This window comes from Accipiter gentilis, chromosome 10, assembly GCF_929443795.1.
Source record: "Accipiter gentilis chromosome 10, bAccGen1.1, whole genome shotgun sequence".
Classification (NCBI taxonomy): Eukaryota; Metazoa; Chordata; class Aves; order Accipitriformes; family Accipitridae; genus Astur; species Astur gentilis.
In genome coordinates this window covers 14,204,051-14,231,596 of record NC_064889.1, presented here as the reverse complement: position 1 = coordinate 14,231,596, position 27,546 = coordinate 14,204,051, and the positions used below count along the sequence as shown (strand labels likewise).

At 42.9% G+C, this 27,546-nt stretch overlaps 1 protein-coding gene across 2 annotated transcripts in view; it reads left to right on the top strand.

Moving 5' to 3' along the window:
- Nucleotides 1-26,181, top strand: part of SHC4 (SHC adaptor protein 4) — a 34,184-nt gene extending 8,003 nt beyond the window's left edge. The window contains exons 2-12 of one of the 2 annotated variants that reach the window (XM_049812492.1): nucleotides 2,791-2,861; nucleotides 9,986-10,049; nucleotides 10,987-11,106; nucleotides 12,441-12,494; nucleotides 15,724-15,775; nucleotides 17,111-17,237; nucleotides 19,220-19,397; nucleotides 20,774-20,834; nucleotides 22,222-22,401; nucleotides 23,862-24,115; nucleotides 24,867-26,180. In XM_049812492.1, the coding sequence (XP_049668449.1) occupies nucleotides 2,791-2,861; nucleotides 9,986-10,049; nucleotides 10,987-11,106; nucleotides 12,441-12,494; nucleotides 15,724-15,775; nucleotides 17,111-17,237; nucleotides 19,220-19,397; nucleotides 20,774-20,834; nucleotides 22,222-22,401; nucleotides 23,862-24,115; nucleotides 24,867-25,022 (1,317 nt within the window). In that variant the 3' untranslated portion in view covers nucleotides 25,023-26,180. Of the gene's footprint in view, nucleotides 1-2,790; nucleotides 2,862-9,985; nucleotides 10,050-10,986; nucleotides 11,107-12,440; nucleotides 12,495-15,723; nucleotides 15,776-17,110; nucleotides 17,238-19,219; nucleotides 19,398-20,773; nucleotides 20,835-22,221; nucleotides 22,402-23,861; nucleotides 24,116-24,866 lie in introns of both variants that reach the window. The other variant, XM_049812493.1, reaches the window with a different exon arrangement.
- Nucleotides 26,182-27,546: the final 1,365 nt, after the last annotated feature.

Below are 27,546 nucleotides of genomic sequence, written 5' to 3'. Positions count from 1 at the left end.
GATCAGCGGGTTCAGCATCTGCTTTCCTTGGTGATGTCAAGTCTTTAGCACTCGCGTTTTTTCAGTCTTGGCATTTTATTTTTCTATAGGTAGCTGAATTCTGCAGTTATATCTATGCTTGTTGCCCTGGGCTGGTTACAGCACCCTTGTGCCTGTGTCCAGCTTCCCCTAGCTGCTCAGTGAAGGCGAGCCGTGCTCCTCTTTGCGGGGCTTCAGGAGATGAACCTCTTTCCTCGGACACCACCTTTGAACCCTCTGTATTGCTGTCGCCATGTTACAAAGCACCTGGCAGATAGCTTGGGCTGGGGCAGGGGCTGTGCGCTGCTGTGACTTCTTCTCCCTGGGCACTGCAGGAGGGCACCCGTGGCTGCTGCCCTGCTGATGCTTTAGCTCGACCCTCCCTGCAGCAGGAAAGTGGGAGCTGGCCTCGACCCTGCATCCCTGGACGAGCCCACTAGCTTTTTGTGGGAGCTGCTGTTTGGGATATACGGGATGGGGAGTAGGGGCACCACCTGAACTGGAGTCTGGGCGCAGGAGAAGTCTTGAGACAGGCGTTGCCCTTGCCTCCTGCGTTCCCCTTCCTATCGTACACCAGTCATACTGCTTGTCAGACTCAGCTATGGAGGGGTTAATGTTTTCCTTGTTTATTTGTTAATTATTCTTTCTTCCTCGGAGAGTGTCTTTTGTTTTCTTGAATAGGCTTCTGGTATCCCATTGTCCTTTTATGTGCTCCACGGGCTTCTCCCAGCTCTGTGACCCCGACTTCCTCTGCCCCAGCCCCGAGGCATCCCCCTGCCCAGGGCTCTGCTGGTTCTCTGCAGCCTCCTACTGAGATGTGAAGGTTCAGCCATTACTAACCGTGCTGGTTTAGATAACCAATGGCAGCTAAAATAAATGAGAGATGCAGTGAGGTGCCATGTTAATGCACTTTCCTGCTCAGGCTTTTAAAGGAAAAAAAAAAAAAAAAAAAGGTCTTTTGTGAATCATTGATAAGTTCAGCTTCACTCAGGGTCACTTATGAAAAACCTAATATTGATTTTTCATCTTTGCTTAGAGTAGCTTCCCACGCATCTGTTCAGGATGCAGTGGGGACTCACTTAGCAGCATGTGACTCACCTACTCCTCTAAATCTTTCTGTTTTCAAGGATAGAGGAGCAGCCAAACAGCTCACAGGATGCTTGACCTTTTAACATAGGATCAGAGGTCACCATTGTGCTCCAGCCCGAGGCTCTAGATGTATTTTCCATGTTTGCTTTGTTCCCGTTAAGCAGGAATATCTTTAACAAGTAAGATAGCTCTCAGAGTCCTTTACAAAGTCATTAAATGTTGATTAGGGAAGCAGTTCTGCTAACCCTTCAGATTCTTATTGATGTCCTTCCAGGTCTCTGACCTAATTCTGGAGTTCTCCCAAGGGTTACATTGCTATCTGGAAAGAAACCAAATAGCGATAATACAATTGTTGTGGAATCCCTGCTTGACTGCACACATAATGTTCTCTTTTTAACACACGCATTCACTTCTGAAAGACTCCAAAGCTGAAACAGATACCTAAATCCAACCCCCTCTGAATGGACCAGCAGAAATATCATTTCATAGGCAAAGTGAGGCAGAGGAGGTAAATACAGTACCTTTCTCTGGACAGAGAGTGCTTCCTCTGTCCATTCAGAACAAGAGGACAGAGTATGCGTGTCCCTGCCTGAGATTTCCAGGTTATCTGCTGTATCCCAGAGGCTTTGACTTTCTGCAGCAGAGGTCTGCGCAGGCAGGCTGTCTCTGCAGCCCACGGGCACTGTGTGAGCACTGCAGGATGCTCCCAAAAGCCCTTTTTCCTCCAGGAGAAGTCGTTGTGGAAGAAGGGATGCAAAGTGAGAGACCCAGACCTATGGCAGCCATGTGAAACGGAGGTGTTGGAGCGCTTCAACAGCAGAGAGATGGATATCAACAGAAATGCTGAAGGAATTAGTAAGATATGTTTTGAAAGAGGTAAACTCAGTGGATAGACTTAGCCGAGCCCACTTCATTGAGATCAAAATGTTCCATAGGTTTGTACATAACATCAAAGGAGTTTATGGGCTGACATGCCATCACATTCTTGATGTTTCTGAAAATCAGTCCTATGCAAATTCCAAACGAGCATAGAAAAAGCCCCCAGCTCTGCCCCATACAACGGAAGCGTGGGAGTCAGCCTCTGATTTAAAGCAGGTCACTTTGTAGCGCAGGCCCTTAAGAGTTGTTGCTATGAGCCGGAACTGCAATGCTACCTCCTTCATCTTCTGCAGAGGTTATTTGTCATCAGATGTGCAGCAGCATGGAGCCAGTGGTTTTCCTCATGCCTAGTAATGCCTCCCACTGCTCTGAAGGGACATTCAGCTCTTCTGCATGGGGGCTCTGAGTGCATTGGTCCCGTGGGGCTTCCAGAGCCCCTCTGCTCCTGGGAAATTTCCCTCCAACATTCATATATTCCTCCCAGCTCAGTGCCACAGGCTAATCAGTGAGACTAAGCAGAACTGGAAAAAAGGAATGTTTGGATTTTGTATCCCCAGAGTGCTTTACCTTTTTTTGTGCTATGTTGCTGAAGGCACTGGTATCTTTATTGCTCTTCTCTATACTTTTCAGTAAAACAAGATCTATTTAGGAAGCAGCTTTAAGATGGCTGATGTGATTTTCCATGTAGACTGTGGTTCTGCATATACTTAGTGCACTTAAATCACATTTGCTTCCTTCTGTGATCCTCCTCTTACCTGTGTGCTAGGTATTAACGAAGTCCTCCTTTCTCTTCGTTTTCCCTAGTACATGGGCTGTATTGAAGTGCTGCAGTCAATGAGGTCCCTGGACTTTGGCACGCGAACGCAAGTCACCAGGTAGGTGGTATCAAACTGAAATTCAGCCCAAGAATGAAAATCCCTAGTGCTAATTTCTAGCTAATTTCTAGGACAAAGCCAAGGGTGTGTGCCAAGCTCTGAAACAATTTTGAATAGGAGTTTGTGTGTTTTGTTTTGTTTTGTTTTTTTCCCAAGCGATGATTTGAATTATTTGATCATCACAATAGGCTGTTCGCATTGGAAAACGGCTTGTTTCAGCCACAGACCTACTTTCTCTCCCAATTCTTGTTCTGGATGCGGAGAGCCTCCCTCTGCAGTCACAGCACGGTACAGACAACCCCAGCTAGCTGGGTACCGGCAGCAGCCAGGCCATGCACACTGGGCTCAGCGCTGCCTGCACAGCTCACCCAAGACACAGGGTAAATCTGCTGGTCCTGCCGTGGATGTGGGTGGCCGAGGCGGCGAGCCGGGACGCTCGCAGGCCTCTGCCACGCTGCTTCACACCTGACACAGAAAGGGCCATCAGTCCCTCAATCTAGCAAGGTCATCTAATGAATTTTTATCAGATGCGTGACATTGCTTGACCCCATCTGCACCAAGGCCAGGCTCAGCTGGAAGCAGAGTTGCAAGGAAAACACGCTGAAATACAGCCATTTCCAACTGTACTGCAGGCCTAAGTTTCCAGGCTGCAAACCAGAATAAGATGAATATTTTGCTCTCAGATACAACTGAATGTGGTTTAAATGTGGAATATTTTGTGGTCTTTTGAGAAGTTTGCAACTTCTGTTGCAGATTGCTGCCAGTTGCTGGGTGTAGATTATTAATGTATGCACCTGTGGGGTTGGTGGAATGTCCTGTCAGGATCAGAAAAGCCCAGTTTTCTTTTTACATTTATTCTTGTAAGTCTGTCAGTGCAGGAGTGTTTGAGTTTTCAAAATAAGCACCCTCTTGCCAGCTCAGAGGGCTGCGTGCTGCTGGGATGTACTCACGGTCCAGCAGCCAGGACTAGCGTGCTGCTGGGCAGCCCCAGCAGCCACCCGGCATCCTGGCACCTCCAAAGGCTTTTTGGAGGGGTGGGTGTATGCAGAGTATTTTGGCCCGGCATCAGACCTGTTCCCTCCTCCCCTCAGCTATTTTTCTGGCATGGTTCATGCTGAGGATGCCAGGAGTGTGGTTGAGGCTTCCTGTGCCTGCCCAACTCTTCCTTCCTGCTGGTGGATGATTTACAGATGCTCCTTTGCTTCCTCGAGTGTTTGTATCAAAGAAATCCTGGAGAAAGGAAAGGAACATGAAGAGATAAGTGTTACTTTTCTACCTATTGGCTCCCAGACTTATCAGCTAAAAGGAAGAAATGGAAAAACTCGAGTCCTTAAATGCCTATATACCACACTCGAAAGCTGCCCGATTTGTTTTGTATTCAAAATCAGCGGTTGTTGACATTTACAATCAGCATAAGCACGCACTCACCCAGTTCCTGCACGTGCGTATGGAGAAGTGCCTGGGATACAAATATACTTCCCTCAGCCTAGTCGTTTACCAATCAAAAAGAGCCATGGAGTACACTTAGCCCAAAGCAATCAGCCTGGCTCATTCAGACCAAGCCGCTGCATTCTTCAACAGCCTTGGCCAAAGAGCGAGGTTATCTCCCATTCGCAAGACACGGAATACGTATGCTGCTACACCTACAAAACAGAGCTTTGGATGGTTTGTCTGGAAAATAATGAATATGAATTACTGTGTGACAAGAGCTTGCCAACTTAAATTTGGCCCAAATAGTAAGGTTTTGTTAACCAGAGCTATGTGAAAACTTAACAATGGAAATTTTTCCATCACCTAGAAAAAAATGCCACTGCTGACCTTAACAGGCTCTTTTGTGCATGAGAAATTCAAAACTTAAACTGTTTGCAAACCGAATGCTGAAGTGCTGAGCTCATGCATGCAAACTTTAAAGTTTGATTGATTACAAGCTGACTGGAGTGAAGATAACATTGATTATTTCCCTATTGTTCTCCTGGGGGAGTAAGTTTATAGATGGCATGCACAATGTACCAACCAAGGAGTTATTGGAAATGATCCCATTTTAATCATCTGTGTTTTTTGTACTGGGGGTAAAAAATATTTTTACTCCGATGGCATTTCACTAAACAAAGAGGCATCTTCTGTTCTAAAGTGATGTAGAAAGGGTCTCTAATTATGTCTGCTCCCTGCCTTGCTTTATGTGTATTTGCATTCTTAGGCTCCTGATCTCTAAAATTAAAGCTATTATTTACCTACCTCACATGAATGTTGGAAAGATCAACAAACTTATGTTTGCCAAAGTGCCGTGAAGAGTCAAAAGAGACGAGCACGGAGGATTAATTTTCTAGTTTCTTGCTGGACTTGCATTTTCACTAGCTTACCAGGCACAGGGTTGGGGAAGGCAGAAAGTGGCCTCTCCAGCGCTATGAATGACCACAGGGTGCAGAGATGCCGTGTGGCCATCAGGCCAAACGACCACAGCGTAGCAAGGGAAGGGCCAGGCACTGAGGTGCTCTTTGCCCTCGGTGGCTCTCCAGTGAGGAGATTGGCAGAGGAGATTTTGCCGCAGCATTTTGCTCTTCCAGCTCTTAGGACATTCCTCCCTTTTTGCAGAAATTTGTGATCCCAAACTCCATGTAGATGACAAGAGTAACACCAAGAAATAACAGTAACAGTAACAGGTTCCTCTCCTTGAGAGGCTTTGTATTTTTTTGAATGGTCACCCATAAACATGCTGTGCTGTGCTTGCTGTTTTCGGTACAAGATGTGGTCGGGCTGTCGCCCTTGTGCTGTGGCAAGTCCTGCCTTTGCTGGACCCTGATGTGCACTTCCCTTGTCCAGCCCTTCGGCTCTTTTCCTCTTACACGTCTCCCACTTCTGTTAAATCAAGCTTATTATTGGTCATTGTATTTGGGCATTTATGGGAAAAGGGATTCTGTATCTCAGATCAGGGCATTAACTTGCAAACTTGAAAACGGTCAGGCAGCGAAGGGCAAAGGGCGTCTGAAACGTGCTGCTGGGGAGGGCTGGTGGAAGAAGGCTGACTTTGTTTGGAAGATTAATTTCAACTTTGTTGCGCTACACAATCCCTTTCTGTTAGATAGTGTAGGCAGAGCCTTAGATGCTTAACAGCAAATCTTCAACAGCATGCTTCCTTGCTTACATCAGCCCATCTCTCATGTTTTTTGCTCTCATTTGGGGGAACAATAAACAAAGCGGCTCACTGTTACTGCTAGCATGGCGCTCTCCCACTTCTGCACGCTTGGGGAGGAGTGGGGAGGAGTGTCTGCTGCAGGTTTCGCTCCAGAGGTGCAGACCCAGAGGAAACCTGTGGACTGTACAGCTGATCTGATCTGAAGGCTTAGGGATGCCAAAAACGGGGCTGTCCTTGTCACTCCCTCCGGCCCCAGCGCTTGCTGAGCCCTTGCCCAGTGGCCGTAGCCTGGCTGGGTGGCTGGCTGCTAACCCAGCGAGCAGCGGGAGCAGTGCCCTGCGGGGCTGGGGGGCTGCCCCCCAGATTTTTGGGGGAGAAAGCAAAAATTCACTGTGCCACTGGCTTCCGCAGGACTCAGCGGCATGGGGGCTGTGGCACTGTCCCGGTTCAGTGCATCTCAGCCCAGGAGGTGGGGAGCTGCCTACAGCTGTGTGCTCAGGAACCCCAGCGTCCCAGTCGAAGAGGGATGGTCCTGCTTCCCCATCCCACCTCCTGGAGCCCACATCGGTGCCCAACAGGGAACTGTGCCAGCCTTGATCCTCTCTGAACTGCTGCCCAGCAGAATAACCCCTGGGAAACTCTGCCTGCAATGGATGGGCATCTGCTGGGGCCAGGAGCAGGACCTCTGCCTCTGCGGTAGGTCTGCTGCTGGTGACAGCCCAGGGGACCAAAGTGCTTCAGAGTAATATTTTTCAGGATGGTGAAAAGAGCCGACCCAAATCTCTTCCATTCACTACGGAAAGTGAAAACTGTGTCAATGAAACAATGACCAGTTTTTGTAATCATGTGGGCACTGCAGGACCGACAGACAGTGACTCGACTTCAAATGGCAGAAGATTCCTGAGGAGTCGAGGAGTGAGATTTTCTTTGGCTTAAACCGCGAGAACAATTTTAATTCCTCACAGCTCTCCCAATTTCATTCTGTGGCTCCCAGGGTTGAGAAGAGCTGCTGCAGAGTATGCAAGTGGAGTTATCTCATTCAGGGTGATTTAAAAGAAAAACAAAAAAAACACCAAAGTGTTTTGCTTTGGGATGAATGACGAGGAGAGAAAGAAAAAGCAGCCACATGACTGGAATAACAAGGCCACATTTTCTGCTACTGCCTCAGATTTCGAAGATATCAAGAAGACAAGCAAATGCCAGAACTCATAAGGTTGCACATTCATCCAGGAACACGGCAATTAACTACGCAAGCTATGCACAGGTATATGCCATCCAGCAGACCTAAAAGCAGAGACTTGCCCAAGCAACTGTTTGAAAATGAACAGCTGTAAGAATGAATTAATAGCAGATTTCCAGGAAGAAAGCACAGATACAGTAAATCCGATTTCAGTTTATCATGGATGTATCCAGAGTTTCTTTTCTTTCTAATATATGGTGCAGTTTCTAGTTCAGGTCCGCCTGCCCTGTGGAAATGACCGAGGGTTAGAAGTGTTCAATTGTAGCAGCAAGGTGTTACAAACTGCTGCTTTTCACACCTTTAAAATAGTATCTGAGAAGGTTTGTTAGGTCACCTGGAAAACCACCCAGAACTATGCAGCAAGAAATGTCTGTGAGAAGATTATTTCCTCTAGCAAAGAGAGGTAATAGAAACTATTAAGTAGAAATTATTTGCCTACTTTTTGGTTCCTGTTTGCTGGACAAGTGCTTTGGAGTGTGGTGAAGTGGGCAGTCACCGCAGTGGCTTGTACAAGAACGGGGTCTGTTGCTGGCAACTTTGCCTACAACTCCAGATTCCACATGGGCTGCCTGAAGTGTGTGAGAAGTCATTTGTCACCAAAATAGATGATTTTCCTGTTTTTCCAATTTGTTCTGTATCTGGTTTTGTTTCTAGGTAGAGCTAGACTTGAAGGCTCCAAGTAGCCTTAATGTCTTGGCTCTGATTTTAATTTCCTTTAATATTGAATGAGAAGATGAGCTCTCATTTTCCAAGCTGATTATTGGAATCTGCAAGATCATCCTGTAGGAAGCCTTTCCCTTTTTCTTTCTTTCTTTTTTTTTTTTTTTTTTAAGTTTTCGCCTTTCTACTGGTAACAGCTGAATAGAACAGGAGCTAAACAAGAAGGATATCAGGAATTCATTTCAAAAGCATGTTTTCAGCTGTGTAGGGAGAAGTGCTTTGCTTTAAAAGGCTAAAAAAAGGCAATATTTAAAAGGCCGTGTTTCTTACCCATCTTGTGTAGCCCACAATGAGGCTCCTCTTCTTCCCTGCTGTTTTCACTTAGAACATATTAATTACATTTTTATTATTTTGCCATGGATGAGGTCTTCATTCATTTAACAGTCTCCAGACTGAATTTCTCAGGATGTTCTCTGACGTGAAGACTCGATGTAGCATCACTGATCTTCAGTGCTTTAAGCACGTAGCCCACCAGCGTAGCAATGTCCATGGGGCACTAAGCAGGGAGCAGTGGCGATGCTGCGGTTCACCGGCACTGTGCTGGCTTTAGTTGTGGTCTGATCTGCTCCCCAGGCACGACCCCCCTGGGTCCCGGGGGGACTACACTCCTCGCTGGGGCACCTCTGCTTCATGGGATGTATCTGGCCAGAGCTTCTTGCCATTGTTTGGTCTCCTGATATTTTTTAGCTCTTCTGAACCAAAACTTTCTCAGGAAATGAAGGCCAGTGGTGTGTTCCTCCCACACACATGCAGGGATCTGAAAACAGACAAACTTTCCTAACTAGCTCGTTTCCTAATTATGTCTTTGGATAATAATCCAATAACATAAACAAACAAACAAATTCCCTTCCCCTTAAGAACAAAACAAAATCCCATCCCTTGGAAGCCCAAGTCCGAATTCAGCCACGAGAGAAAGGCTGAGGCTACAGCCTCAAAATAAAATCAGCCGGTATGGGAACCGAAGCCTGAAAGGGTGATGGGGGCTGGCGGCGCAGCTCACCCCGCAGCCCCGTGGCAAAGGGCCAGGGCAGCTGGAGAGGTCGGGAGCTGTGGCGTGGACCGGGCCGTCCAGGCAAGGTTAAGGAACCTTGCTAAGCACATCCCAGCCCAGTAAGTCACTATTTTTTTCTGTTGACTTCAAAACAGTAAGTATCAGTCAGGGAAAGCCTGTGGCTGCCAGCAAAAGGATTTTTTCCAGCTGCTGTGCTAACCTCAGTCAGGGCAGGTGAGTGCTCCGCTGTATGTCCAAACCAGTCACCTGCCTGAGCATATATCGGAATTTTCTTTGTTCAAGTGTGGAAAACAGGTGCAGCGCATCACTATGTTATATTAAGTGTGTGATTTAGCTGTCTTTGGTATAGACCAATAAACACTGTGAGAGCTTTATGCCTTGCCCTTCTGCTTCCCTAACTGAGAGGTGCCTGTAGAGAATGGTGGGTGGCTGGAAAGGACGTCTAGATTGGGAAATACCTGCCAGAGATGGAAAGATACAACCTGAGGCCTCAGATTAGAAAAAGAACTGGAGAAGCTGACAACACCTCCCCCCTCCCCATCCGTTTTTTTTTTTTTTTAAAAAAAAAGAGAAACCCCAAACAACAGGAAGGCAATCAGGGCACCCTGCTACTCTAAATAAGAAGGATTAAGGGAGGAAGGGGAGCCTCCCTGCCAAGCAAAAGACCTATCAACTGTACTGAGAAAAAGGATTTGAAGGCATTAGGTTGTCTGAGTTCCTTGTAGTTAGTTGATGAGTTTTTTAAAAACAAATTTTCATTAGGTGAAACTGATGTGTTTTATGCAGAAAAAGAATGAACACAAACCAGGCTGCTGAATCATTGTATTTTGTTAAATAGGGTGTTGGGTTTTTTTAACAGGGGGAGGAAAGAGGAAAGAAAAACAACTGTGAAAAACCTTCTGGAAGATTTAAGTGTTTTTAAGTGGGATGATAACAATAAATTGCAGAGTTGCTGGCCCTGTTACAGATGATGCACGTGAAATGATCCAACAGTTTGTGCTGTATTTTTCTATTTGCAGGGAAGCAATAAGCCGACTGTGTGAAGCTGTATCAGGTACAAATGGAGCTATAAAAAAGCGCAAGGTAAATACTGTTTTAGCTGAATGATTAATTTTCTATATCTGCTTTTCATAAGCTGGATACATGATTCCCTAACAGGCTTCAGTCCATGCTGGAGTTAGTGCACATTAATCCACCTGAACTCAGTACAGGGTGAAAGCACTTGTAGCAGGGTGTTTAGCCTGCTTGGTTTGGGGCCGAGACCATGCCCTGCCTTATTTTCTTCAGGATTAATGCTTTGCCCAGAGTTCCTTCTCCTAGCAGCCTTTGCAGTGCTTGGTGCTTTACAGTTTTTAGGTTCTGGCTCGTAAGGTGTCGGAGGGTTATTTTTTTTTTTTTGATTGCAAAAGGGAGCTCATTCACTGGAGGATAACATGATTGTTATTTATATCTATCTATCCATCTAGATATAGGGTTTTTTTTAATATGTATATTTATATACAAAATTAAACACAACGAAAATGACAGTGTTTAATGGGCTTATCACTTATTAAATAACAGGGATGCAATGAGGGTTAATATCAGTGACTGCTGTTGGGTTGTCTGGTGGTACTTACTGATTCCCTTCTATAACTGTGGGGCTTGGGAGGAATGAACTTGCTCCTGAAAAATGAGTATGTGAGAGAATTTTTTTATTTACTCAGAAATGCTTCATCCCCAGAAAACGAAGCAAAGTTCAGCAGGAAAATTACACATTCTGAATTACTGAGCCAGCTATAACATTTAGCTCACTGGGATTTTGCTTTAAAATTTTTTCCCATTATTGACATAAAAACCATGCCTACAAGTATTGTATTCAAAGCTGGTATTTGTTAGAAGATCTATTTGCATTTGATCAAGCCATTATCCTTGCTCCACTGAAATTCTCAATAAGATATCGTAAAATCTACTTGACTTTGATATGTTTCTGCCCCTGACAGACACAGCTGACAGCCTCTTTCTTTCACTTCTTTGTTCAAAGCCTCCAGTGAAGTTTCTGTCTTCTGTACTTGGCAAAAGTAACCTTCAGTTTTCTGGTGTGAATATAAAACTGACCATTTCAACAAGCAGCCTCACTTTGATTAATGTTGAGACGCAGCAGGTAGGATACATAAAAATCAGTGTCCTTTTCTCCATGTTACTGTATTCTCCTCCTTTTGTGGCTTCTGAAGGAAAGGCTGAGCGCTTTGAAGAGAAAGCAGCACCCTTTAGTCTTCTTGTGCATGCCTGGTAAAGCTGAATTACATGATGCCTGTGAATTTAAAAATTAGAGCACTTTGGAGCAATTGGACATCCAGCACATATACCCTTTTTGTTTACAATGGTGTCTTCCATGGGGAGGGATCCTTAAGTGCTTGGCAAACTGTTTTTCTTTGTGCTTCTGCCTGTACAGTGCCTAATAAACAAGGTACTAGTCCCAGCTGGAGTTTCTGACAAGTCCTAGGGAAGAAAAAATTGATAAAAGTATTGAGTCAGAGCTTGGCTTTGGTGTCATTCAAAGCTATTCAAGGGTCTCCTGTCCCCTGGACCTCTGTGCTAGGAGGAGTAAGGATTTATGGCAGCATGCTTCCCTTCCTTTCAGGTACAGCAGCAAAGGGCTTCCCTACAGCAGGTAAAACTCTGGGGGCTGGCAGCTAAAGCGTGGCCCTTTTAACCTGTTCCTGTTTGTAACGGGACTAAAAGATGGCTGGACAGATCTCTTTCCAAATACACTGAAGTGCCCAGTCACTGCACATATGGGAGCGCAGGACGCTGTCTTGAAATTCTTCCTAGGTCTTTCATTACTAGACCTTTGCAAATGGAAAATCCTATTTATTCTCTTTTTGCGCTGCCACCATGTTTCATTGTGTTCACACCTGCATAATCTATTGCACTTGATTTTATAATAAAGAACAGTTTGTCTCCAGAGATGAGGTAGTGTTTGAAACCAAGAATAGTTGATGCTTGATCTGGCTAGTGAAATTTCTACCAGGTAACAGTTTGGTGCTAGTGGTGAGAGAGAATATGAGCAGAATATCAGTAGGGCCTGTTTGTAAAAACACCATCATTATATACATCAGGCATTTAAATAAAATTGTTGGTAACTTTAAAATGCATTAATATCTCCAGACTTTGTAAATGTATCCAACGTCTCCAGTTATTCCCCCTTTCAAAGTCTCATTTAGCTTCATACTGATCAGGTTATAAGCTGGTAGTTGAACTTGTTCTGAAAACCCTTGAAGGAAGATTACTTGGGGATCTAGACATTACTAAACATGAATGGCTAGTCTCAGAAATATTCCTTTTTTTATCTCCTTCCTTCACAAATGATATGTGCATTTATTAATGGATTGGGTTGTCATGACCTTAATTGCTTGCTCTATGAAGATATGTGCTCTGCTGTTTTCTAAATCTGTGGCACGTGAGCATGTTTAACTAGTTTGTCATGCTTTTCAGATTATTGCCAACCATCACATGCAGTCCATCTCATTTGCTTCTGGAGGTGACCCAGTAAGTATTGATTTATAAGATATACTTCCGCAGGTATAATGAAATTATTATGAGAATATAAGTACCTGCAAGTACTTCGCTTCATCCCTTCCTATCCACAACCATTAACAGAGTACACTGCACTTCTGGATCATGATCAGTAATACAAGAAAAGTAAGGAACCGAGACTGGAAGGGAGATGTGGTACAGAGACTCAGTGGATCTTTGATAGATACATATAGTTAACTTCCCTGTTGCCCATCAGTGAGCCTCAGATCATTCAAAAGCCCTCAGACTTGGGGAGCTAAAAATAAGAACACATGAACATAGGAATTGCATCACTTCTGTGGTCCCTGTAATCCAATACCTGTCACAAAAGTGTTCAGCACTGGCACCTCTAAATTTTTAGACTAATTTTCAGTCAAACAGCTTCTATGAGGCAGATGTGACATAACCTTCTTCCTGCAGATATGTTTTTTTCTCCTAGTATCATACTGATCGAAGTTTTCAAGCACGAGGTTTTCTATCCTCTTCCAAACTCTTTTCTGCAATGTTCATAAGCAGGGAATTTGTCATCCATAAACGTGCCCTATTCCCTCTTCAAACCTAAGCCAGCCCAGCCCTGCCAGCATTCTGAATTTCACACTCCATGTGGTATGGAACCAGTGTTTTTTTAATCAGTTCTGAATTTTCTGCCCTTCAATTTTGTTAAATGTCTCCCTGTTCCTCTGTTGTGAAACCGGGAAAAGAGAAGGCTGTGGGTCACGCTCTTGGTAACAGTGGGGTAGAAGCCAGATCTAGCCTTGACTGGAAGATGACAGATCTCTGCCTCTTTGGATTTAGGAGCAGGCAAGGGAGAACAGCTGGGAACTGGCCCTCTGTGGCTGACGGATCTTCTCTGGAGGGCCCTGTGGGTGCAGTAAGGAGCCCCGCTGCTCTGCTCTGCTCTGCTCAGATGCTGCCCAAGCTGCCCGAGAACTGCAGCTGGGCTGGGCGGTGGGGAGGGAGGACGTGTGCAGGGTCTGTGCTGTCAGTCCTGCACCCAGACGGGAGGTACAGTACAGGCCTGGTGCCGGAGTACTACATCCTTGAAGATCCCATTTGAAGTTTAAGGCGTTTTGAGATTCTAAGAAGTTCAAATTTCACCTTTCGATGCCTGTGCTGTCTTAATACACAACACTGTACAGTACAGTCCTTGGGCTTTGCAGACCCTTCCTGATACGGATTTCCAGGTAGCTCCAAGTGCTAGCACGCTGTTGTGCTCGGCATCACAATGCTTCGTTTCCAAATTCCAGTTTTCTTGATGGTTAAACAATTTAAATATGTCCTTGAGCTGACTTGGTTTTGAGGTATGTACCGTGTCCTAGATGCTGGCTGTCTACTTTGTCTTTATGTAACGTTTCAAGGCTGGAAAACTGAGGGATGTGTTTTCAGACCTCTTTTCAGTGGGCTGGATGAATAATTCCCCAGGGCTTGTTTACCTTTTTAAAGTTTTTTTTTTTTAATGTGCTTATCCTGGATTGGTCTTCTACAGTGATCCCATCAGATCTCACAGGCTACACGGGGCTGGGTTTGGTCGGTGGTTAATGGCGGGACCACCACGAGATGTGCTTGCGCACAGATGTGCTGCAGGAAATGGGCTTGGTGGTGCAGCTGGTGACACTTTTCCTACTGGGACAATATGTCAAATGGAGGTCTTGCTTAGCAGTGGTAACTATAAATCTAGTGGCACTTGACATAATGGGCAATTTTGGCGGCTTGTTCAAGTAATTTCTCCAAAACTCTCTTTACATTTAAAATGGGACATAAGTTTCCAACAGGACATGTCTCTCCACCTGCCCCCACATTCAGGGTCTAAGTGCAGTTCAGTGTTGCTCTGCACTGTTAAGGAGTAGCAAATTCTGCCTGAGAATAAAGCCTATTCTGGCTTTATTTTAAAGCAAAGTCATCCATGCATGTACATAAGCATTACAAAGGTATAAAAATAGTGTGTACTGCTCCAGTTACTTTTGTTTCTAGTTGTTCTCTAGATCTGATTTATTTATCCTAAAATATTTATGGACTTTTAAGAAAAACCTGAAAGGAAAAGGAAGGAAATTGAGCTCACTAAATGCATAAGAAATATTTAGCTTGCTTTGTTTTAATGATATTAACGTTGGAGATTTTTAAAAAAATATCTAGGACAAGTTCTGCTGGCCCTAAGACCTGCCTCTCATGTCATTCATTGTGAATTATTAAATGATTGTTCTTGTGCATATTGCAAATGGGGGCCTTGTTTCCTGCCAGCTGATTGCATCTTCCCTCAAGAGAGCCATGCCTTTAGGCTGTGAATTGCATTTTCCCCATCCCGCCTTAAAGATCCAAAATAACAAAATGCATCTTTAATAATTAAAATAATGTTATTCATTACCTCACCATTTTTACTATAACAGTGAATTATCAAGTGACTCTCTGTTTTTGCAGTATGACTAGAAATGTTAATTTTTCTATTCCAGTTCCCTTTTCAGTTTGACTAGAAAAAGTGAGGATTATTTCAATGTTGGCTGGAAAAAGAATCTGAAACAGACAACTGATTATACTGAGGTTGTCTGATCTCAGCAGCAGCCTTGAGATACAGAGTAATTTAACCTGATCGTAGCCAGATTAAAATCAGGCAGCAGCAACTGAGATCAGATACCAATTGTATTCTGCAGTATTTTAAAGATCAACTTTTCTCTGAGATGCCTTCAAAACTGAATCTTGATGCTACAAATCGGAAATATTCTAACTTGTCCTTGGCTGTATATTAGCACTGTTTTATCTTCCACTGATACTGATAAGGACTAACCCAGCTAAGAACTGTGACTGGCAGTCATGCAGCCCTAACACATTACACAGGAGAGGCTTCGAGCTTCGTGGGAGCAGCAGAAGAGAGCAGAATTGCCTGCTGATGAGGCACCAGTTGTGTTTCTACTCCTGTTGCAGAGTTTGGAACTGAATACATGGTTTATTGAAGACTCAAAGAATGCCAAATGGTCTAGTGCATTTATTACAAGAAAAAGATTCCGGGACGATTATGGTGTTGATAGCTACCAGTGTGTCACTGATCTTTCCTGTAGCCCACTTTCCTAGTACCTGCAGTTGTTTTCTCTGAAAGAAGCACACTTTTTAAAGCTAAAACTGTATCTCTCCATATGCAGTTGCTTTGCTGTGGTGGTAGGGTTGTTCATAATGATAACTTTAAAGATATCTGTTGCCTTCTTTCCTATAGGATACAACAGACTATGTCGCATACGTAGCAAAAGATCCTGTTAATCAGAGAGGTATGGAAACAATTTTCAGATTGTTATACATGTTTATATGATTGCTTTATCTGTACCAAGGAACTGTTTGAGTGTTAAAATTAAAAAGCTACTGAACAGCTCGATATTCTGTACAATTTTTGACTTCCCTGTATTGATATGGGTGATGGTATGCAGGCAGCGGCTTTAAATGTCATATTCTTTGTGCAACAAAGTGAGAATCTGCAGGTCAGACTAAAGCTGTACTAGGTTCTGGCTCCATGCAGGGGTAGCTGGCCCAAGCTGGCCTGGCCTGGGGAGGAAGGGCAGAGCCTGGCCAGGTAGGCAGCTGCCCTGCTCTGGGACAACTTCCAGCTGAGGGAAGGGCAGTGAACGAGCCTTCTCATCTAAGCCAGACTGCTGGGTGTGTTGCTGGGAGGCAGAGTGGGGGTATATAATCAGCTGTATGAGACCTCCTCCCCTCTGGAGGCTAACCCAGGGGATAAAGTCCTTTTCCATCCCTCTCATTATTTGCCTGCAGTACAAGAAAGACTGGCCTTTGGCTGCTTCTTTCATGCCAGACAGTTCTCAGAGCAACACTGCCGATGGCTATGAAGCTGGTAGGGGCAGCTCACAGGAGAGCTCCCTCTAAAGGTGCCGTGGATGGCTCAGAAGATCCCGATGTCTTCTGGAGAAGCTGGGCTGGAGCCTTCTAGTGTGGCCTGCCACCTCCCCGTAGCTCCATCACTGCTATTTTGACTGACTTAGGGCGCCCTGTGAGTTCACCAGTAAGTCCTAGTAATGATCCTGGGATGTGCAGAACTCCTGTAGCCTGGCAGCCTGCAGGCAGGGCTGGCAGCTGGCCCAGCACCATCCCTGAGTGAGTGCTCTCTCATGGTGGCTTTGCAGAGGGGAGAGCTGGTCCTGGGCACAGGCCACTCTCCACTGGAGTGAGTTTCCTGAGGTTGTGCATGAGAACAAGGACTGGTGGCAGGAGCGTGGTCTTGCCCCGAGGGAGCCCTGCCCCAGGCTGCCAGAGCACCTGAACTTGTGTTTTCATGCTGTTTCACAGGAGAACTGCACACTGGCAGGGCTGGTTCTCTCCCCTGCCTCTGCTTACTGCCAGGCAGGGAGAGAAAAGGAGATACAGGAGCGCTCCAGGCAGGAAGCATGAACGGAGAGTTTCTTTTATTGAGGTACAAGTTGCTACTATGATTAAAAAATACCCAGAGCAGATTCCTTAAGACATCAAAAATCTCACTCTGTATAATGTCCTAAAGCTGTCTAGGTACGTACTTTCTGCTGTAAGCAATATAGCTTGTGTCTCTATTTTCTGTTATACAGTGCATTTACTTAATTAAAGGTGTCTCTTTGCAGCATGCCACATACTGGAATGTCCCAATGGGATGGCGCAGGAGGTGATAAACACGATAGGGCAGGCTTTTGAGCTTCGGTTCAAACAGTACCTGAAGAACCCATCCGGCCTGGTCACGTCTAATGAAAGGTCAGCACAGGTTTCCTTCTCTTTAGTACTTTTCAGGAAAATACACTCCAAAGAATGATCCATAAATAAGATGCTTTTGGCTATGTTTCCTGGACATATGCTAATTGTGATATATGCTGTATGTACAGAGTACAGTAGACTAAAATGAGCTTATTCCAGTAAACTCCATTGATTTCTGTGACATTTGTACAGGTGCATAACAGAATTTAGCTGTACCGTTCCTTAGCTAAAACAGCCTTAAGTCATGCAAGTAAGTTGAACAAATGTTCAGATTACTCTGCCCAAGTAAGTTCAGCTCTCTAAATACTGCACACGCACACACACACACTGAGCTCAGTCCTGACCCATGCCAAGTTTAAGCTTGCTGCAGCTGTGGAAAGTGTGTGGTGGAGAAAAAAGCTATTGTAAATTACCTTTATGCTGTTCTGCTCATGTCCTGGCAGCGGCCTCAGATTCCACCTGGTGTGACTTACATCAGCCTCATGTACCGAAATAAACACAGCCACCACTTAGCATTTTAAAGTATGAAGCCCTGTCCTCTGCTCATTGCTCAAAATATAGGGCCTAGATTAATTTCTGGATCGCAGTTCCCCATTTCAATTACCCTTTTTCCATTGCACTGGGGACACAATTCTGCTCTAATTTATGGCTCCCCTCACAGGTTAGCCATGCCTATTTTTCTCAGTCTGTTTTTTACTGTAACCCCAAATTCGATTGCTTGCTACCTCCCATGAGTAGGTAAAGCTGTAATGCTGCTGAAGTGTGTTCTGAGCACTGGGAGTCGCTGTGCAGACGGTGTCACTGGTACAGTGCCTGATGCAATGCAACAGAACTGGTTTTATTACATAACAGCAGCCCCAGCTCCAGTTTATATTTATTTCATCGTATATAGTGGTTCTTGCCATTCCACTGTTAATAGTGGTCTGTTTTCCCTGGGGACAATAACCAGAGGAAGAGCCTTTCCTATGAAACTCTGCTAGGTTATGCCACAAGTAAATCAGAGCAAGGAGAAATGGAAGAGGCTAATTAGATTCCTTCCTTGAGCCTAACCCACAGCCAGCCTCAGAGAACCGTCCTTAGGCAGAGGAGTCAGATATTGCTGTGTGAATGAGTCACTCACTTCCAAACTACTATGAATCACATAATCAAATACTTGCAGTGCATATCACATAATCAACTACTTGAACTTTATCTCTTTCCTGCTCAAGGCCTTTTATCCAATTATTTTCTTGTTAATCAGAGAAGTAAGATTTGAGATGAGCTTTTTATTTCGGGACTGGAGACAGTACAGGAAGCACCTAGTTGTTTTGCAGTGTATCAGCTGTACATTTAAACTATCATCATTCTGGTTTATCTCAAGAAAAACATTGGATGCTCTCCTTTGTGTAATTCAGTGTTTTCTTCAAGCTGAAACAGAACAGTTATATTGATTGTGGTTATTAAAATCAGGGTACATTCCACTCAGGAAAACTATTTTTTTTTTTTTTTGTAGCAATATTTGATTTTCTAAAACAGTTGCAGGCTTGTCTAACTAAATGCCGTGAGGTTTTAATTGTCTCATGTAATTATCTGTCCCTGCTACGGCAATCTCTAGATTTATACAGTTGAGACAAGAAGCCAGGGGAATTAGTTTTATGGTCTACATTTTGGACACCTTAAAGAACGAGGTATTGGCACTCTTCTGTCAAAGTTTCAGTAGGTGGCTCTTATATTTTCAAGTCAAAGAAAAGGGACCTGGGCTGCCCAGTGCTAAGAAAATGACAGTACCTCCCTGCACCTCTAACTGTGATGACTCTATTTTTAATTCATGAAGAAGTAACTGGAAAAATAAACAGCTCTGAAAGTTCAGACCCAAAGCCCTTTACAGCCTCTATATGGCTAACCTGTATATTGTGCGATGCCCAAACACTGGGGACGTTTGCCTACACTAGAAAGCAGTTGATTACATCAGTTGCTTTTTTTTTCCCCCGTATTTTTTTCAGCGAGGCAGCAAATGCTAATGGATCAGCTGGGAATTCACAGGAGAGGGAGGATCATGAATATTACAACGAAATTCCAGGGAAAGAGCCTCCCACTGGTGGAATGTTAGACATGCGAATGAAAGTGCAAACAGACCAAAGGGCTAACTGTCTTATACAGTGCAAAAAGCAGTATTGCTTGGTAAGTACATCATCTTCTGGGATAACTATTCACTGCCTATTATGGGAATGAATAATAAAGTGTTAGTGTGGTGTAAAGCATGGCATTAACTTCAGAACCAGGTCCTGATTATCCTGGGAAAGGGTTTTTTAGGCTAGATTTAATGATGCTTAGTACATAAGTGAATCCCAAAGCACTTTCTGAATATTAACTGGTTTGTCCTTAGAGTACTTTTAGGAGACCAAGTAATATTCCCTTGTTCACTCGTTAGCTGTGAGAAGAAAATAGATACAGATTTAAATGGCTTGTCTGAGAGAACATCTGCAAAATCTGGGACCTCCTGTCTCCTGATTCCGTGATCTGATAAATATTTCATCCTGTCCATTATGCTCTACAGCCTATACATACAACAGTAACTGACTGCAATGTATATACAACATTAATTACCTTTGGAGTGTTTCAAGAGGCTCTGTTAAATCAGCCACAGCAGTGAAAGATGCATGTATCTGTGGCTCTTGTCTGGGATAGTGGGAAATAAAACCCAATCAGTCAGGGAGCAAAACCAGCCAGGTTCAGACTGGCTGCAGACTTCAAAGCCTGCTGTGTGAGTTCTTGGAAACACCAGCATTTCCCCAGTCAGGGAAGCAGGCACCACTGCTTTGCTCAGAGGGAGCGCACTCAGATGTGCCCGCTGGAATCCGGTTGGTGCTGTCTAAAAAGTTGCTGCTCCCAAGTGTTATTTGTGTCTGGTGGCAACTGCTCCCAGGTTCCTGTGCGTTCCTGTGCTACTGCTCCATCCATTTTTGCTTTGTTAAGCTCAAAGCATACTCTACATCTCGGCTGTGGGCCTGCTGGTCTCTGCCTCCCCAACACTTCTCTAAAAAGGTGTTTGACTATATCCTGAGTTTGCGTTTGAAGCTTGTCAGAGCTGTTGCAAGGAGTTACCCTGCAGCATGTAAATGCAAATTCCTTTCTTCCATGGGGTGTTACTTTTGTTTATCCTTTCAGTTCTGATGACCTTCTAGTGCTGCTCAGACAACCTGGTGACCATTTCACTTTCAAACCATGATGCCTGTAGTTATTTGTTCTTGTTTTTATTGCAAGGAACATTTATTAGACAACCTGAACTTTATCACTTAGGAGTTACACTGTATATACTAAACCTTAGATACCTAACTGGGCAGTTAATGGCGTCTGTGTTGGAGTATGTCCAGACATGGTGCCCTGTAAAAAGAAGAGTATCAGCATGAAAGGAGATTTGAGGAGATAGGAATTTTTTGGTGAAGAAGATAAGTTTAGTTACCTGTATCCCAATTAACTGGTGCATGGATATTTTAAAGTTACCTGAGATTTCTATGGGACTACTTTATGTGACTGTTTTTACAATTTTTCTGCAGACAGACAGCCCAACATTCATCAATATATACGAAAATTGTCCAGAAGAAAACAAAACTGTGGGTATGTACTCTCTTTTCCTTCTCATGCATATGCAGAATTAACCAAGGCAGGCTGATCGGAAGAGCTGTCCCTTGGCTTTCCATACAATGGTGAAAAGTGTTCTACTTAGTGGGTCATTTCTAATTCCCTAGATGAAGGGCAGACAAAAAAGCCTTACAGCTTTTCTAAAGGCCACTAATCTATCTTCATGTCTGCTGGCAGACTTACTTGTTTTACTTGTCATGATACTGTACAGTAGCTCTTTGTTATTTTTATTCTCTTTAATACTCTTTGTTGTTTTATTTCCTTACATACCCTTTGAAAAAGGAAGATACTTCATTGCTTATCAGTCTCTGAAAATACCCCTTCCCCCTACAAACGCTCGATGACACACAAACTATCAGCATCAGGCGGTTGTTCCAACAGAGCCTGTGCCCTTGGTTCCAGTATCACTGGCTTCTCAGTGTGACTGTGCCCTTCCCCTGCCTTGGGTGGCTTTGTGCCCGAGATCAATTTACCTTTAGCAAAACCTGCTCTCTGGGACCCCAAGGAGATCACCAGCCTCCATCCCTTTCTGGACTTCCCTTGCCACAGCTGTTGCCCTGAGCACATTTCCCCAGCTCATCTCTTTCGTTGCACAATGAGGTCCTTTTTGAATTCCCACCTGCATGCTCTAAAGTGATCTATTACACTGTCTGCAGGCAGTTTCTTATGTTATTTCTGATTTAAGGAAAAGAGAATCAAATGGTTCCTACAAAGAGAGGGTGAACAAATAAAAGAATGAATGAATAGATCTATGAATAAAACGTTTGCTAAAGAGCAAAAATATGCATGCTATTTGGCTAGCTGAAGTGCTATTATTTTCATACCCTGTAGGGGATATTCTGTTAGCCTGTTCCTAGGCTTCAATCTTAACCTGACAGATGTGGCTTTGGCTCTCAAGGCAGAGCCACAAAGCGCCAACCTCTTCCATCTTCCCTGCTCCACCAGAATAGCAAGAGAGAGAATTGTTCAGCTTCCCACAAGCTTTTTTTTGTGGTGCAGAGGGGAAGGAAAGGGTTTTGCAACAAAGAATGTATATGGCTTGTATCTCTGTAAAGTCATATGTATTAATTTCTTTTCAGTCAGTGGGGGGGTTTACTGCTGACATTGAAGCAGAACTGATCCAGTGCGGAACATTTTTTAAAACCTTTAGTCTAGCTCATTTTGGGTGGTGTACCTTGTGCCTTCTAGCCATAGGGAAAAACGAGTTCATCTGCCAATTTTTCTTTTCCTTCTGTATGACTTCAGTGGGATGTATAAGAACAACAATGTTCCTGTTTCAGCTTTTACAGTTATTTTAACCTGAGGTTAAAAAAAAAAAGAAAAAGGGAGAAGGAAATCTGTGCATACTATATACTAATTGCAGGTAATTGTGGTGAAAGATCACAGAAGATGAAAAAAGAAGCAACATTATTGAAGCCTGCCTACAAAACAGATCTTTTTGATGATCCGTGTTACATCAACACACAGACCGTGCAGTCTGCAGTCTGTACAGCCCGTGGTACAGCAACAGCACAGATCCATGGGAGCCCTCTGCGTCAGGCCAGTAGGTTCCCATTGCAACACCATATCTTTCTAAGCTTTGAAAAAAGGGGGTCTTGTCATCTGTGTGCATGGAGAAAGATTTTGGTTTCCCCATAAGAAATATAGAAAAGATGGGGGGGGAAGAAAGCCATCCTGGTTGATTTTTTTTGCTTGTTAAATTCAAGACAAAAAGAGGATTAAAGAGTAAAAGTAGTGATGGTAAGCAAGCAGAGTAACCTTTTATCTTCTGTAGCTGATTGACAGTCTTTAAGATGATGTGAAAGCTTGGGACTGCACCATACCTCAAGGAAGAGGGTTCTCCTGTATGCTCAAGATCTTAACCACTCTAAGGTGGAAGTGGCCTCAGATGCCTTTGCTTCACAGGCAGTAGCATGCAAGGTCATAGTGGGATCGTTATGACCATCTTTTCTCAATTCTTGCATAAGTGACCATTGAACATCATCTAATAACTTCTAAATCAAACTATTTGATCAGTAGTATCTATTAAATGTATGTCAAATTAAGTCTTGATTTACAGACTCAAAGTGGTGGATATCCATTAAATGACTATACAGTTGCTACTGATTGTCCTCCTTATTGAAAATGCTTTATTTATTAACTTTGCCTTTTATGGTTTCCCACTGACTGTTTTCTCTGTCAGAGCTGGCTCCACACAAGAAAGTGGGCAAAGCACTGGACAGAACTACAGTATAGGGAAGTCTGTGACCATTGAGACATTTCCAGCCCGGGGCTGTATTATGCTCTAAAAAGGAGCTGGCTATATCCTGAGGAGCCTTAGGTTGCACAATTCCATTGAAGAAGTGGTATCCTCTTATTTTTGTTAGAAAAATCCTGCCTGTGAATCATTTGCAGTCTGCCTGGCTATATCCCAAACCACCCAGTTTTGTTAGTACATTCAGTAATTGTTCATTTTTTCACAACTGATGCATCATGCTGTAATCCTTCCCTTCTGGCTCCGTTGGCCATGTTGTCTTACATTCCCGCACATAGCTGGAGCCACTCAACATGATTCTCCCAATGATCCATGACAATCTCTTCAGAGCTTGTTAAGGAAGAAGGAAGAACTAGATTTAAAAAAAAAAAAAAAAAAAAAAAAGGCTAAAAGAAAAAAAAATCTTGTTTTTACAGGGAAGATTTGACTTTTTAATACAACCAAAGAAATTCAAACCCAAAACAGTAAAGCATCAGAAAAATTCCTGTTTCCAATCTCTGTTGCCTAGCGACCCAAGGTTTTCCCATCTAAGGTACGGGAGGGGATGGTGTGATAATTTTACCTAATGCACTGGAGGGCTGGGAGCATTCATGCGTGTGTATTATTACAGTCTGTAAGGTTGGTTTGATCACAGCTTCAAGACTGAAGCATCTGATTTTTTTAAAAGCTATAAAAAACATTGTCTTGCATCCTTTTAGGATGAAGTTCTAGGTGAAGTGTCCCATACATTCCCTTTCATTTAATTTTAGAGTTACCGGAAACTGTTCAGCAGAGTGCCACAAGCAACACAGCTGGTCTCTGTGTTCTGCCACAAATAAAGCAACAGCTAAAGAATGAAGATTGTTACCATGGCAAATTAAACAGGAAAGCAGCAGAGAGCCTCTTAGTCAACGATGGGGATTTTCTGGTGCGAGAGAGCACAACGTCACCTGGTCAGTACGTCCTCAGTGGACTTCAGGGAGGGCAAGCAAAGCATCTGCTCTTGGTCGATCCTGAGGGCAAGGTATGAACATTTCATATACTGCAATTTCAGGGCTGCTCAGATATTTCAGTCAAAATGCATGGGTGCACTCCAGGAAGTAGAACTGATCTGATTCCATCCAGCTTAATTTAAATTTAGCCAGTGACTCCAGTAGGTTTGAAAGTTCAATTCAAGAACTTGTAAGCACCAAAGTACCATGGAAACAGAAGTGAGGTAATTAAATATTGTTGTTAGTCCAGGTGCTGATAATTAGTGTATACACTTAATACATCCTTTGAGTCATTATTATGTTGCTAGAAAAATAACTCTAACATTAAATAATGAATTTGATTAGTAACACACTTCTGGATACAGCAAAGGTAGAGCTGGTTTGTTGTCACTTCAATTCTACTTGCTTCTGCCTGGGGCTAGGAGAGCACTCCTGAGTGACGTCTCTCACAGGGGAGAGAGTAAATCAGGAAAGTAATTCTCAGTGGGATTTAGGGAAAAAAATCTCTTTTCTGTGGAGAAAAAAAAAAAAAAAAGTCGTTTCATTCCCCTTAGCAGAATCAGCCCAGTTCTACACACAGTCTCTTTAACTGGGTCCTCTGCTTTTCATGTCAGCTAAAGGCAGGTCAAAGGATAGGTCTGAATTTGCTGTCTACAGCCTAATGACCCCGCTCCAGAGAGTTCAGTGGCTTAAATGCCTTTTGACTTTAATGTGCTGGGCTCACATCCAACCAGTTATAAGCACAATCTAACCATCAATATATTCTTTTGCTTCTTTCATTAGGTGAGAACCAAAGACCATATATTTGATAGTGTGGGTCATCTTATTCAGTATCACATGGAAAATAATTTGCCAATCATCTCTTCTGGAAGTGAAGTGAGCTTGAAGCAGCCTGTAAGGAAAGAGAGTAATGTTGGACACATGCAATATCACAAATAATCCCTTGGATCTCACAAATCCCAAGACAATTTATATCTGAAAACTGTACTGAGAACTGTCTATTATGAAGGCAATTCAAAAAAGTATAGACTGCACTTTCTGCTGCTGTTCCAGAAGATACCCTTTTGTGTGTGTATGTATGAATATATGTATATGTGTATATCTATGTAGATCTATAGAGATCAACAAGCATAGTTATATAGATATATATAATCTTAATCTTAACAAAATTACACCTTCAGAGTGTGAGATTCATTTGTGAGGCAGTATTTTAGACATGCACAAATGTCACTTTCAAGGTCATACTGAATCAGTAACTATTTAAAAGCACAATTAAACCTTTACATGCAAAAGCTCACTTGAACGAACTGCTGGAACATTAGTATGTGCCTTTTAGCATAGAATTATTGGAAACTAATATTGTTTATACTGAATTAGTTTTGGGAGGTTAAACAAACATGTCTAAGCTTTTAACTATTTGCCAAAACAAATAGAATTTGAATATTACTAAAATGTCATCTGCTTTCGATAGACACTAACAATTTTGTTTTGCTTGTAACAGCACTTTACTAGCAAGTAATGTTTGAAATGAATAGCATTCACAATACAGAAAGGTTGTCCAGTTTCTTAGTAATTTTTTATCACTGTCTGACTACTCAAATCTTTGAGATTATGCAACATTTACAAAGTTGAAATTAATATATGTAATATAATTTTGGAATAGAACTTGTTAAAGGACAAGCATGCTAGATCCTAATATTTTTGTCTTGCATATGATTTTACTATTATTACCAATTATTATTGGAGACATCTCTTTTTAAAGGTAGGCTAAATATATTTTCATTGATTACATAGTTGTTTACAAACTAGAGAAGCTGAACAAAACTAACGATACATTTTGAGAGAAGCCTATTTAAAAAGACTTTGAACTTTGCATGTGCCCTTATTCAGTGTTCTTTCCAAAACAAGATATGGTTTTCCCTTTCTTCACGTAGAGTCCATATATTCCTTAACATGGAAAAAAGTCTTTTAAAGGAAACCTATGAATTGTTTTGCCACAATAAATACTCTAAATATGAACAATCCTATATTCAGAGTGAACAGTGATTTCTTGGGTTTGCTGATGAAGAAACAGTGATTTAGTAAGTAACTGAAGAAGGCAGGGGGGATTTGGGGAATGAACTGGTAGTCTGGGTGATGGCCTGAGAAAGTTGTCCCTTTAAGATAAGCAATGTCTTCTGGCATGAGCAGGGACATTCTCTCTGTCTCCCAGCCCACCGGCTCTGTTCCATTAGGCAGACAATAGTTGTGGAGTTCAGCAATTGCTGGAAGACTTGATTATAAAAAAAATACATTCTCTTCTTTTGCCTGTGTTTATGTTAAATGGGACACTGTAGTAAGAGCTTTTTCCTCTAGAAAACAAGAGGCACCATATACACATAAAATTATTGAAGACGTAAGCTTCCTTGGAGGGGAAAATATGATGTAAAGAGCCACACTTAGAGGTGACTAAAAACCATCTTTAATCTTATCCTCAGCTAATAGGCATAAAATAGATTTAATTCCTCGATAATATCATTATTAAAATACTCAATTACCTATACTGAAGCAGTGAGAAGCTTTAAAACATTAGAAGTTGGTTTCCTTGCTTAATAGTATGGCATTATTGGTACCTCAAGCCTTCAAACTAGAAGCTCAAGCTTAGGCCTGTTTGATCCTATGCAAGGTTTTCCCCTGTGGAGAAGGCCCCCAGCAAGAGTTTGTGCTCAAGCTTTGTGCTACTGCAAGGATAGCTGGCAAGAAACTCTAACTGGAATATTAAATCCTTTAATATAGTATCCTTTCTATTCTCACGTCCTACCAAACATCATAATGTGCCTGGCATGACTTTATTGAGCAAACAGTGAAGCAAAATTAGCTACTTCTGTGGCATGTCAAGGGGAAAGACCTGCATAGGGCAGTTTTGATTTTTGTATCAAAGCTGAATTTTATGACAGGTCATAGAAGGAAAATGCGCAGAACTCTATCGCTATTTTTAGTACAAATCGAAGTTACTTGGGACTAGAATAATAGTGTTTGGAATTGTGATAGTATGAGATCAAAGTTGTATGACTTTGCCAGTCAGGATGCCGACTTAGGGACTTTTTTCACTTCACCAGTTTTCACTTTAGAAACGCATAAAAACATCCAGAGCTAGTGTGTGATGATTGGATCACAGTATGACGCAGTCTAAGTCTCCCTCTTTGAATATCACTAACTTAGAAGAAAAAAACCAGAATCTTTATTTTGTTGTTCCTGCATCTTTTGTATGTCTCCGAAGCAAAACTAGGAAGGAAAAAAGGAAGCAAAGGGAGATAATTGGGTGCTAGTGCAATAAACAAGTATCTCAAAATCTCTTGATGTGAGAGAAAACAAAGAATCCAACTAATTACAGATACAATTCACACACAACACATCCATACATTACAGACAACAGACATTTTCCTAGAATAAATTACATTCACTCTTCTGGAGCCAGAACTAG